The sequence below is a fragment of the Camelus ferus genome, chromosome 8 (genome assembly GCF_009834535.1).
Source record: "Camelus ferus isolate YT-003-E chromosome 8, BCGSAC_Cfer_1.0, whole genome shotgun sequence".
Taxonomy (NCBI): Eukaryota; Metazoa; Chordata; class Mammalia; order Artiodactyla; family Camelidae; genus Camelus; species Camelus ferus.
In genome coordinates, this window is record NC_045703.1 from 59,290,247 (window position 1) to 59,304,562 (window position 14,316).

General features: G+C 42.1%; 1 protein-coding gene across 2 annotated transcripts in view; it reads left to right on the forward strand.

Annotated features, from left to right (window-relative positions):
• Positions 1-14,316, forward strand: part of UST (uronyl 2-sulfotransferase) — a 385,158-nt gene that overhangs the window by 278,851 nt on the left and 91,991 nt on the right. For both annotated transcript variants that reach the window (XM_032485118.1, XM_032485117.1), the window contains exon 4: positions 6,812-6,891. In XM_032485118.1, the coding sequence (XP_032341009.1) occupies positions 6,812-6,891 (80 nt within the window). The remainder of the gene's footprint in view (positions 1-6,811; positions 6,892-14,316) is intronic.

A 14,316-nucleotide genomic window follows, 5' to 3' on the forward strand; every position in this document is an offset into this window, starting at 1 on the left:
AACTCCACATCTGCTCCGACTCTATTCAACAGCCATTCAACCGATCAAAATCTTGAAAAGTATTCAGAGGGTAGATACAGAGCTCCTATGTCTGTGTGCTCTACGTTGCTTTAACCGCTTGGTCAGAAACAGAATTTCTTTATAGTGTTTTAAATTCCCTTCACCACTGCTAACACCCACTGCAAAGTCCAAGTCTGACTGTGACTTACAAAGCAATGTGACTCAGGACGAGAAAACTCACTGAAAGAAACCAGATTAGATTTGGAAACAGTCTTGGGGCCATGGGGGTTTCTCATAGGTTTCCCTGAGGCAGGGTCAGTGGGCCTCCGTTTAAAGGGGAAGATTTGCTCATTCATTCTGGAGGCAGGTCTCGCCACTGTCTTTATTCCTTTTGATGAATGTTCATTGGGGACCTACTATTATTGTGGTATATTGAGCACCGGACAGCACAAAGATGTTTGTTATCTTATTTTAATCCTTTAAGCAACATTATTAGGAAAGTATTATCACTCACTTTGTAGGGAAAAACAAGCGTTCAAGAAGAATGTGGGAGAGTAAGAACTGAAAGTGAACTGGGGTCAAATCCTGGAGAACCTTGAATGTTAGGGTAAAGAAATTATTCATGGGCAGTGAAAGATCAATTAAAAAAGGATTCTTAACCATCATGGGCATCAGAATCTTCCAGGGAGCTCTTTCACAACACATGTTTCTAGGTCCTGCTACAAAATACTGAGTTAAATTCTTAATGGTGGAGCCCAGGCATTTGTATCCTGGGGGAGAAAGCTCCCCAGGAGATCCTCGTGCACAATTCTAGAGAAGAATCATTGCATGAAAGGCTGTAATTATTAAAAAGTTTTCCTTTTATTAAAAGAATAAATCCTCCACTAAGCAAGAAAAATTCCTTTCACCGAAGAATCCCTGAAACCTCTGAAGATGTCGTGTTTCATCCATATTAAGGGATGTCTCCTCAGGAGCCTGCACATTTATCCCAGAAACCTTACCCTTTCTTGAGACATTTTGGAAAAGTCTCCTTTAGAATGAACCTCAGAGTTTCCTGACCTTGGAGTAGGAGGGGCAGTGTCCACAGGCATCTGAGCTGCTCCAACCGGATTTTGGACTCAAACCAGAAAGATTAGCTGAGTCCAATCTCCAAGCTACAGGGGTAAGTTCACCCAGCTCTGCGAACAAAGTCTTATCTCGGAATCCTGTAGACAAAAGCTGAGTTCTCTAATGAAAACCCAATGGAAAGAAAAGGAAAAAAAAGCCAGGAAGAAGCAACAAGGCCTGAAAAATTAAAATGTTTTCTCATCTCCTTCCAACTGTAGCCACTAGATTGATTTTCTCTATTCAGATGTAGCCCCTTTGCCTGGTCACATTATTGCTCCCCCTGGTGGTCTTCTTCTTCATTGCAGGCATGGGTTTGTTGCACTGACTGCACAAGCCCCAAGCAGAAGGTATGCAGACCGTCCCACCTCCGGCTGGAAGGGCTTCCTCATGCAGGTGGAAGAGGGAATGGTAGCGTGAGCCCACAGCCATCCTCTTGGCCTCTGAGGTTGAAGGACCAAGGAGCTCTCCTCTGAGCTAGTCCTTATTTGGTTTTGATGTATAAAAACATGCCTTTTCTTTCATTTAAGATGCTTTGCAAAATTATAGGGCATCTAGTTATTCATGAGTGACACAAGAATTCAGATCAGAATAGGGTCAATACCTGTCAGTTACTGCTTACAAGCATTTCCCAAAAGTCTTTTACTAACTAGCTGTGTTAGTAGAACTGCAGGTAAAGGTTTTCTGCTCTATCATCTCAGGTTGAAAGCAAAAGATTAAAAACTACTGCCTGATATATCCTCTGCATTATAAATTCTGTTTGATTCTTGCCTCTTTTTTTTAACTTCAATTCTGTCTCATTCTCGGATGTGCTGTGATTTAACTTCTTCCTTTAATGTGTTACCTGGTTACTTTTTTTCCTTTTTTTTTTTTTTTTTAGTATTTTAAATTTATTCTTCGCTTATTATAGTATACTGCTTTCCCACCTTGAACTTTAAAAAATATTCTCTTTGATATTTTAAAGCTTTTATTTTTTATTATTTTTAATGCTTTTCCACCTGTCAGAACTTTCTTTCCATTTTTCATCACATGGAAGGTAGAAAATTCATATCCCCATAAACACTGTTTAGTCTCCAGAGTTATTTTGCTAACCAACCTCTTCCTTCCATTTTAACAGGTTATGTAGAGATCAAAAATAGATTAAAAAAACAAATTTCTTCTGTATAGCACAGGGAACTATATTCAATATCTTATAATAATCTTTAATGAAAAATAATTTGAAAATGAATACATATGTATATATGCATGACTGGGACAATATGCTGTACACCAGAAATTGATGCATTGTAACTGACGATACTTCAGTTTAAAAAACAGCAGTGGGAATGGTGAGGAGATTGCAGCTTAGTGATAAAAAGCAGGATTTTTGGTGTCAGACAGACTTGGATTTGAATCCTAGCTCTACCTTTTTCTAGCAGTGAGACCTTAAGCAATCTATGTAGCCTTGCTGTGCCTGAGTTTCTTAACCTGTAAACCTTGGATAATACTACTTAACTCGTGGAATCATTTGAGGATGAAATGAGAGCATGTATATAAAGAGGGTATAGGTACAGTGCATAGCCTAGGAACCACTCAGAAAATGATAGTTTGGTTTTGTTACATCCGAGATGTTGTAATAGTAAAACTGTTAGTTTCATATGACACCAGGGTAATAAACGGACAGGTCTGTCCCAGAAGGGCTAAATTCATTGTCTTAGTGGTAATTCTGTCTTCAGTGATTTATACATTTCTTAACTCCAAAAATTTTTTTCTAAATGAAGTACTTTGTTGCATAAACAATTATGGGTATATGTTCTGTGTAGGCACATCAGCTTGGCTTTCTGGGGGATAAATAAAACCTGACCAAAACCCTCAAAGAGCTTACAGTATGATACAAAAGCAGTGGACAAACTCAACTATAATGTAACGTAAACAGAGCATGTCCTGGAAAATTCTTGAAGTGCTGTGGGAAGTCAAAGAAAGCAACTTTATCTCTAGCCGAAGATGTTCAGAACCAAACCCATTTCCCCTCACTTCTGCAACCAAATTGGTTCCTCCGGCAGCATCCCCCATCTCTACAACTGGGTACCACCACGTGTTTGGAAGCTCTCTTAACCACTCCCTCTCCTTCCCTTCTGTTGCCAGCTCCCACAAGGCTCAGCAGATTCTCCTTCCTTAATGTCCCTAAACCTGTCCATCTGTTTTCACTTCCATGGACTTTGTTCTGTGATTCTCAAACTGTTATGCCTTAGACTCTCCTGAAGGGCTTGTTAAAACACGGATTGATGGGTCCTACTCCCAGAGTTTCTTCTAACTCCGCAGGTCTGGGCTAGGGCCTGAAATCTGCATTCTTGTGAGACAAGTGCCCAGTTGATACTGATGCTGCTGGTGTGGGAACCGCACTGAGAAGTGATGAGTTCATGACCTCATCATTTCCTCCAGGGATTGTTGCCCCGTCTTCCTAGTTAAGCTTTCTGCCTCTAATCCTTACCCTCTTCTTCACATTCACCTCCTGACCTCACATCTAAGAGGAAAAAAAAAAATCCTTTCTGGCTATAGATTGCCCAGAGGATAAATGTCAGAATCCCTCATGTGACCTGCAGGACCCTCACTCCTCCCTTCCTCTCTAGTCTTATCTCCTGCCTTCCGGATCCCATGCCTGACCTCCTGGCAGACTTAATTTCTGTGTCATTTTGTGTTTTGTCCTTTGCATCTGCCCTTTACTCTGTCTAAAATGCTGCAGATCTCTTTCTTCAGTTGTTAACTCCTATGGGTTCTTTGCAAAACACTCTGAAACACCTCGTTGGGGAAACACTGCTTCTCCATTTGAAGGCAGAGACAGGTGCCTCACCTCTGTGCCTTCTACCCCATGGTGGTTATCACATGATGGTACCTGCCTGCTAGTCCACTTCTCCCACAAGACTCTGAGCTTCCTGAGAGCAAGAACCAAATCTTTGACCTCTATAGCCACAACCCCGAGCGGTGCATTGCCTGCCAGAGTCGGAAACCAATGGATGTTTAATGAAAGGAGACATTTGGGAAGGCTATTTGGAGGAGGTAGGCATGCTAGCCAGATATAAAGAGTGATGAGGCTTTGGACATGCAGAGAGAAGAGAAAGAACATTCTAGAAGGAGAAGCTTGAGCCTGCACCAACACGGTCGGACTTGGACATGGTATGAGGAGAAGATAAGGAGGAGTTTAGTTTGGCTGGCCACAGGATGTGGAGTCAGCTGAGGGAGATAGTCAAGGCATAATTAACGTGACTCAGCAAGGGATGGAATATGGGAGCCCAGGAAAGACTAGATCAAATGTGAGGATGTGGAGAGTACCATTAACCAGAAACAGACTCTCTGGAGATAGAGTAAGCTGGAAAAGGAATCAAGAAGGATGACTACCAAGAGTGTGGTCTTGGCCATGGTAGATTTGGGGACACCATTAAGACACATTCCACCACCTTGTCTTTATGAGTCTTGCTACTGATCTTATTCAGGTTTGATCTCTGGGGCTTATTAAGCACCCAGTAAATGCTGAATGAATGAGTGAAAGAATAAATGCACTGGAATCAGAATAAAGGCCAGCAGTGGTGCTGCATAAGCCAAGGAAAAGAAGGAGAGGTAGCTTCTTTGATGATTTTAGGTTGTGCCATTGCCACAAGACTCTGGCCAAGAGAAAAGGCAGGCTGCCGGCAGCAGTGCGAGGACCGAGAGAGGGAACTCAGAGGCTCAGGAGACCACTTCTTGTCACTGGAAATGGGGAAAGCGAGCCTTTGTGACAATGATCAAGTGACACTGTGACCATGATCCCTTAAATGAACAGTTGTGGTACATCGTGTGGGTTTTACTATTTGGTGTGCAGAACAAAATGCATGGGAGCTGAAATGTACTCTCTGACTTCCCTGTAGTAATGCGATAAACAAGAGCATTAGTAACCTTTATTCTTTGTTTAAAGTTACGTCTAGAAAGAATGATGCATTGTCACTGCTAATCCATTTTTTTTCTCGTGAAATAGACAGCTTTATGACTATTATGACACTCTTCTCAAAATCTAACCACTACTGTTCTTCCTTAAGTTTAACACATAGACATGTGTTTAGAGATAATGTAATACAGTGTTGAATACTTGAAAGAAATGGGTCTTCCGACCTGTTTTTTCCAGTCTTGTGCAATACTAAGGGGCTTTCTCATAACACTCTTATACGTGAGACATGTATCTGAAGAAAAATAGAGATTAAAGCATGAAATGGTCTTTATATTAACACACACACACACAGTTACGTTTCTAAGCAGACATCTGCAGAGATCGGTTACCTTTGGTTGTGCTTCCAAATTGTTACCTTTTGGTAATTCTATTGGTAGATCCATCAAAAATCAACATTTACAATGTAAAGGAAGCAGGAAGTTTTATTACCAAAAACAAGCGCAGAGGCATGCGGGGGCTGGGGAGGGGGGTATGTAGAGGGATAAACAGTAGATAAAGAGGCAGGATTCAATTTCCTTTTATGCTCAAGCTTGGGGACAGGCAGGCCATTATTTCCCGGGGCCCGCCACTGACAAACAGGAGCACTGAGTTATGAATTGCAAGTCATTTACTTTTAAAACTCAATTTCATTTCTTCAAACAGTCCTTGTGAGCACGAATATCTAATGAAAGAGTTTAGGCATCGATATCCTAGTATAACAATCTATAAGTCATGTACTAGTTGGAGTTCATTCATTTAACAAATATTTATCAAGCATTTCTATGTGTCAGCCCTGGGCTAGACAGGAGGGAGCAAGGCAGACCAGGTTTCCTGTTACGCTTGAGGCAAACCTGGAGTTCCAGACTCTGCTTTTATTGTTGTTGTTGCTACTGGAGTTAACACATGAATGACCATTTTTGTTTCCAGTTTTCAACTTGAACTATAGAATATGAAATGCTGCCCTTCTGATGTGTATTCAAAGTTGCAATTTTCAATGTGCTTCTTAAAAATTCCAGTGTGTCGGCTTTGATGGAGCAAATTAGAAAATCTAAGGAAAGTGGAATTCAGGAAATTAGGGAGTCATAAGAATGCTTGGAATTTCTAACAGATTTTACTAAACATTTTCTGTATCATGACATGTTCCAGAAGACCGTAAATGTTAGTTTATACAAATTAAAACTACTTTTTGCTTTGCTGATAACTACAAATAAATAATTCAGATGACCACCCACCAAAAAAAAAAAATCTTTTGAGGGGTTTATGTGTTTCTTATGAAATATTTGCTTTGTAAATTTTAAAATCAAAGAGAAAAATAATGAGGTGTTGCTTCGTTTTACTTCCACTTTTCAATTCTGCAGAACTCGTTTCAAATACTTCTGTAGACCCCAATAATATCATTATAGAAATGCAAAATAATGAGTAGCCTTTTGTCTTGATTTGACTTTAACAGAGGAGATTAAAGGGCTTTTCTTACTTGCGTTTCAGTACAGCAACACATTGAACTCTCCAGTTAAAATCACTTAATCTGCCACATTGTTTTCATAGTGGCGATCAACTAAATTAAATACAGGGCTATAAACTGGGATGGCTCTGTTTTATGTAGTCAGAAGCCTTATGTAAAGTTCATAAATGTTGCACAAAACACAGCTGCTTGGCCCTGGTCCAGGAGGTAATAAGTCAGGATAAAAAGAGTCAGGGAGATAACCTTTAGCTTAATGTAACTTGGTAAATTAGATCCTATATATGCTAATTTTGTACTTTTTTTAATAGATGGAACTGATTAAAAATATAAGTACTGCTGAACAGCCCTATTTATTCACTCGACATGTCCATTTCCTCAACTTCTCAAGGTAAGATATTTTCCAGTTTAATGGTTCTTTCTTTTTTTTTTTTTTTTCTTTCCCAGTACTTAGTTTCCTTCCAATGAACAATTGCTTGAAAATCTACCTTCATTTCCAAGGTAGTGTAATTGCCCTTCAAAAGACATTTTTAATCCTTTTGTTTTTTCTGTAGAGGGATCAGAATTTGAAATATTTGGACAGAAGCTTCATTTCTTTCTAGAATACTGATCTTAAATCTTGTGAAAACTTGGAATTATTTTTCATGGGAAACTATTTGGACCGATAGTTCTTTAAAAAAAAAAATAGGTTTTATACTGAAACAAAATAGGCAAGAGATAGGTATTTTAATAGATATATTTCATTGCATGTCTTTATATAGCTTGAACCTGCATGGGACTCTGGGAATAATTTAATGGTGGAATTAGGTGTATTTTGTAGGATCCAAAAAGCTAGTATCAGCCTCTCTGTCTACCTTCTTAATACTCTTTTCGATTACCCTAAGCCTTGCATGTTTGATGCTGATGGGAATTTTAGAAATCTGGTTTTTCTTCAGCTGCAGGGACCTTCTGATAATAGTGTAAATCTTCAAACTTACGTGTTTAGACCCTCGATCTGTGAAGTCACTAATTGCAAGTTCTGGGCATCCTCTTCCCCAGGGATCCGTTAGGTGGCCCCGTCACTGTGCTTTACTGTAAACTTATAGTTCTCAGAGTCCTCCTCCCAGGCTGTCTGTGTCTGAGCTCACAGTATCTGCTGACAGAGCACTTGGTCCAGGACCAGATCTGCTGACCAGCCCGGGACCCGGGGCCTCCCTCATCAGCCATCTGACCAGCGCTTCCCATCCTGCTTTTCCCGTGGGGAAAACAGGATCTCACAGGTCCACTGAGAGAGTCCTGCTGGCTGTGCTGACCTAAAGGCCCTGAGGGCTGGGAGCCGGGGAAGCCGGGGCACTTGAGCTCCTGAGTGTGCATTGGGCAGGCAAGACTGCCTCATCCCAGGATGCCTAACAGCCTGTGGGCCTGGGAGAAGCTTTTAGCCTTCAAAGCACTTCCCTGCTGTGCTGCAGGCCCTGTGCAAATTAAGTGTAAGGAGAATGGGATGCAGCAAAGCAAGTTATTCAGCAGCAAAGAAGAGTTGCTGCCTTATCTTTGAAAGCAGGTTTCCCCAGCCCGCCTGATACCCAGAGTTCCCTCGGGTAGTGAACAGGTGAGGGGGACACCTGCGGATTATCCTCAGGGGCCCTGGACCATGGCCTGGAGGAGAGCTGAGTGTGTTTCCAACCACATTTCTAAAGTGTCTATCACTGGACTGCCTGGGGCATGTGCCCTGCCTCTCACTTCCGGTGGGCCAAGAACACATAATTAGACATAATTAGGTAACAAGGGCTGGGTAGCTGTTTCGGGCCTTGTGTTTTTAAGACTCGCAGAGGGCAGAGCGCGGTCCCGCTGACCCCTCCCTTTTCTTGTGCAAGTCCTTCTGCGTCACCCCTGATGTCCTCAGACCTCATTCATTTACTCCTCTTGCTTCAAAGACAAATCTCTACAACCAACACAGATTGCAATGCAACAAATTTTAATAATTAACTTAGGACAGTGTAGCACTGTATTGACAAGCCAACCCTAATATCTTAATTGGATCAGCAGAGCTGGGCATATGGTGACCGTATTTTGTCATAGCTTACACTGTTGAATCCGAATTTAATCTTGATTGATTCAATTCTGAAAGAAAAAAAGAAAAGAGGACACACCCACAGGAAACAGTGTTGGCCTGGCTGCAAGGACCTCTGAGTGTCAGACTCCTGCTGACCATATTCTCAGCAAGCAATTTAATCTTTTGAGGGGAGAGGAGTCTCTTTTTCCTTCCATAAAATAGGGACAATTCCTATCCACCCCTGCTTTGTAGGGATGCTCTAAACACCTGAAGGAAAACCCTTCAAGTTCTTAGAGAAAAGGGTATTACATATATTCAAAGCTATATAGGCATTTAGAGCATTTCTGTGGTAGCCTCAGATTGAGCCCCCAGTTTGGCTCCAGTCCCAGTGCAGCTGCACCATGTCTCTAAAGCCTCGAGGGCAGGGCCCTGCTCTCCTGGGTTCTCCCTCCATTCCATTTTGTTCAATTAAATACACATTAGTTGAGGATCCTCTGTCTCTGGACGATGCGCTAAAACTGGGGCTTCTGCAGTGAATAAGAAATATTGTCCCCGCCTTCAGGGAACTGTAAGTTCTTCCATTACGGAGGAAGTGGCAATGAAGTGTGATGAGCTTTAGGGGAAAGAGTCCCTGGGTGTCCCCTAGGGGAAGTGGGAGGCAGGGCCCTCCCTCCCCCGGAGAGGAAGTCCGGAGGGCATTCCCGAGCTGGAGCCCTTGCTGCTGGGCTGTGAGGAAGGGGCCAGCTTCAGACAAACAAAGGGGAAGGGCATTGGAGGCACAGGGCCCAGCATGAGCAAAAACAGGACTAAGAGAAGGATGGAGAGGAATCCCATATTGGGACCTTGAGGGTGGGCACGGCAGGATTAAATGGCAGGGAAGAGTTTTACGCAGGAAAAAGTAGAGACCTGCCTGATCAGCTCTAAAAAACTCCTGCTGACTGTGGGAGCAAACTCATCCTCTCTTCCCACCCCACCTGCACAAGACCTGGGGCCTTAGCTTCAAGACCTCCATCCACATTTAATACATTACAAGACTGTATTACATTCATTGAACATGGGAACTTAAAACATCACCTTTTCTTTTTCAAGGGAATAGCTTTATTTAAGGAAAATTTCTTAAGTATAAATGGTAAACTGTGCTTATACAAGGAATGCCCCCAAAATACACAATTAACAGAGAAAAAACAATTAAGTTAGGACTTAATTAAGAGAGTTTTCATTTAGTTTTATAGAACTGAGTTCTATATTTTGAATTATAAGGTCTAGAGATAATTAAACTGTTCTTAAGAAACCTGCCCTGATGGTTGCTGACAGGCATTGTTTCAAGATAATGAGATTATTAAAAGAAGAATTGTTGCTGCAGCTAATATGCTTTGTTGGTGTTTTGTTTCTAATCTTCCTTACATTCTCGCCCGGCAGTAGGACATTTACTTGCTGGAGAGTAGAATATAAGAATGAAAGTCTAGCCTCCTTCCTAGACCTTCTTTTGTCATTTTTGTTCTGAACTCATGAAGTGTGTGACATACCAAATGAATCACCACCCCTTACTCTTTTCCCTTGAGTATGGCGTTCTTATCTTGGAATTTAGGTACTCTGAGTGATGTAAAATGCTATGCTGTGAATTTTTGGTGATTCAAAATTTTCATTTATTCATTGTCTAGGCACCTTGTCCTGTTCCCTCTTTTCCTTTTTTTCCGACCTAGAAGGGACAATTTCACCATATCCATTTTCATTCGTTCAGCCGTGGAAAGCAGAACTATCAGACCAAATGCTTTTGCGTTTGCTTCCTGCCAGAGGAGATAAACTGTACAAGCTCCTCAGAAACTTCAGACCAGTTTGGATTTGTGAGGTTTTCTACTGGGCTTTCACATTGTTTTTGAACTGCCTGAAAGTTCAGGCCGGACAGATGTTTTTCACCTGGACTACCTGGAGAATTGGGTCAAAATTACCTTGGCCTAAAAGATGCTACTCTTTGTTGTGATGTTCAAGTGGGATGTTTAATATTCGTGTACTGTGGTTTCACGTGTCTGTTCCCAGTTGTAGACGTCACCTAAAGAATGAGAGTCTTTGAAAAAGTTCCCCTTCCCATCATCATGTCTCTATGTCTTAGGTCGTACACTGGAAAGACAGACAGACAATTCAGTTTGTCTTCCCTTCTCCTGCCCCCACTCTTTGTTTCCTAAGATTTTTTTTTTTTTTTTTTTTTGGTGGAGGGAAGTAATTCTTTATCTCATCTACAATTCCCCTGAGCCCTCAATTTGGGTCTTAAAGGGAAAACATTGTGAAGGTTTATGTCCGGGCTCAGTGCTATGAAAATAGTCCAAGCGAATTGTGAGATACCAATATGCTGACTGGTCTCAAACCATCGCTTCTCATAACCTTTTCCCTGTCATTCTTGCTTTCTCATCCATGACCCCCTCACCTTTCTTTGCTTGGGTTTCTCTTTCCTCATTTGTCTCAGATAGTGGCTCCAATGCCAACACTAACTTGCAAAAACAAAACATTTAAAAATCAATCAATCACCAGAGAAGCAGGCCTGGTGTGACATACAAGGACACAATAGGACACTTTCTCTCTTCCTTAAAGGGAAGTCTTGATTACTGATGTGCCCAAAGTCTGCCCTCTGATGGCATTATTTAACAAAACAAATCCACTCTTGCCAAGTCCATAACTCAAACCAGTTTCCACATCTTATTTCTAAATATTGACGTTTTCATTCTCATTAGCAAAGTCATCCATTTTAATTGTCCTGCAGGTCTTTTGTAATGGTGACAGAAGCCTCAAACTTTGAAGAGATCATAAAATAAAAATTGATATTAGCACGTGTTGCACACCATCTTTACCTACTTGAACATAGCCCAGAAGCTTGATTTTCAAAATGAGAGTTTTCTCTCAGTTTATCCTGTGTAGACACGGCTGGATTAGTCTTCTGAAAATGGCGTTCTCTGCCTCCGTTTTCTCTTTTCACGGGACAGTGAGGGAACTCTGCTGCCCTGTGAGCCCACACACGTTGCTGAGCCGTCAAGGCTCCGTCTATCAGGACTTTACCTGCGCCCACCCCACTGCACACTATGAGGAACGTTCCTCCTTGTCATCTCCTTGCTTCTCGCCTTGTTAACTCTGTCTTCCTCTCCCAGCAAGAACCCTAACTCCAGTGGCCCAATTATACCCCCGTCCCACCCCCTTGGTCTCCACCCCCACTCAGCAAAAGCTCCCACCCCTCTTCCCTCAGGACACTCAGGGAGCAGAGAGTTTTCTCAGTTTCCTCTTGTGTCTTGTGATGGGAGGCCCTGTCCTGGGCACTCAAGGACAGAAGTGTCCACTGAGTAAGGTTGTGAGGATGGAGGGCAGCCCTTCCATCCCGTTCCAGCAAAGGACCGTTAAATAACCATCCCTGCCCTCCTGCTCCCGCAGGCAGCTCCTCACCCTGCTCCCCAAACAACCATGTCCTTTTCCATCAGGGCCTTTCTCTCATTTCAAAGTGTCTCTCTCCTCACTAATAGGGATCAAAGCTTGGGCCACTAGCCTCGGGATACTCTTCGTTTTTTAATGTAGGTAACAGCAGAGGAATAACCTCTACTTTTAGGCCAGAGGTGAAAAGGAAGATGAACTTTCAGTAGAAATGGAAATGGCCAGGGGTGAGGCGAAAGGGGAGGAAAGGAAGGTACTGTCTAATGGGTGCAGAGTTTTGAGTTTGGGATGATGAGAAAGTTCTGGAGGTGGGTGGTGGTGATGGTTGCATAACAGTGTGAATGTACTTAATGCCTCTGAATTGTACCCTTAAAAATGGTGAAAAGGGCAAATTTCATGTGATGCACATTTTACCACAATTAAAATGTATATATTTACATATATATGTATTTATCTATATATGTATTTATATATATTCACACTTTCAAAAGCTGCTTGCAGTCATAGAAAACTCTACTATAGTAGGAAGACAAAATAATCTTAATTCTCCAGGATAATTTCAGCCTTAAGGCTTACTATTTAATATATGCAGCAATATCCCAGGAAGAATAGCAGCAGCAGTTTAATGAAAGGGCACCTAAAATTCTCACCCAAGCACTTTGTGTCGCTAATGGAGAGATGACTAATGTAGATTGATGGGCTGATTGACGGAGGCAGCAGTGTGGGGCAGATGATGAAGAAAATCAGCAGAATGAGGTACTTAGGAATGCATGGGAAAACTGAGAACCATGCAGTTATTATTTTGAGATAATTACATTCTACTTTGGATCTTCATCTTCTTATCACAAAAAAAAAAAAAAAAAAGAATATGGTCAGTTTGCAGAGGGTCAGAAGGAGACCCACAGGGGTCATTAGAGTTGGTAAACATGACCTGTGAACAAGTTATCAGTGAAACCGGAAATACCTGCTATTTTAGGATGGCTAGAAAGAGAGCTTGAAATACACAACGGTTGTTATGGTGACCAGAGGAGAAGAGGGGGTGTTGTTAACTGAAAAACAAAATATGGCCTGACTCCCTCCTCTCCAGTGTACGCACAGCACAGAGCCTGTTGTCAGCTGTGGTCACCTCAGTTGTAAAAAACTTGATAAAGATGAAATTAGGATTGCAGATTATAAAATTAAGGGAAATGAATCTCAAGACAAATGCTAAAGGAAATTCAAAAAGAAACACAGACACACACACAAAAGTTAAAGGAATTAAAATTGAAGCTGAGAAGGCTAAGAGTTGTAAAGTGTGTGAAGAGAAGCTAATCCCTTGTGTTGAGTGGATCAAACCGAAGGAAATGTGCACAAAAGGACGATAAGGATTCTGGCCTCAAAATTGTAACAAAGATGCCTCAGCTGGTGGGGAAGCTGCGGAATCTCCTCTCAAGGGTTTTGAAAATAAGGGGGAGGGTTGTGTTTCGTGGGATGGGGGGTTGGGGATGGGGCAACAATAGATCCAGGTGACCCAGACCCCAAGACCTTCTAAGGGTGACCAGGAATTCTGGCCAGAATTTAAAAATTACTGAGAGAGGAGGAACTGATCCTGAGAGAGGATGGGACAAGGGTGGGAAATCTGTTTCCCTTCTCAGGCACTGGGACACATGGGTGCTGTTTGGCCTCTTCTGTATAACTGACGTGTCACCCCAGATTTTGCCAGTTTGGGAGGGAGCTGTGTGTCCTAGAAAAAAGACAAGGGTTGATGGCCTGAAACCATTATTAGTGTCATTTTCTGGAAAGGGGAAGACATATACCAGATGCCTCTCTCATGGTTAGAGATTTCTAGACAGGCTATTATACTATCTGACGCTGTTTAACAATAAATTTCTAAACCATCTAAAACTTCTTTTTGGAAATGTACTCAGGAAATCTTGCATTTGGTTGCAATGTGCAAACAGGAGCAGGTCAGCCATGCTTGACAAGCCATGTCCATCTTCACGCCTATAGCCCTCAGTGGAACGTGGCTGTGGCCAGGCCAAGAACTGTCTGGTGCTGGGCAGTGGGGCACGGAGTCATATGACCCGGCAGTTCCGCTAATCAGCGGTAGTAGTCATTCTTCACGTGACCATGGAAGTGCAGTTGAAGTTTTAAAAGCGTGTTGCAGTTTCTGAGGGTTGAACTGCATTCACATCTGGTATGCATGCTTTATCTTTCTAATCCCTAACCCTATTACTTTAGTTGCTGTTTATCATAGACATGAAACCCAAATTAATTAAAGAGAGGAAGATACATCCAGAATGTTGGTGGTTAGCAGTGGTTGGCACAACTGACTTCTGGGACCAGTTAGTTGTTCACCCAGCTGCATGAATGTCACCTCATGTACATCTGGGA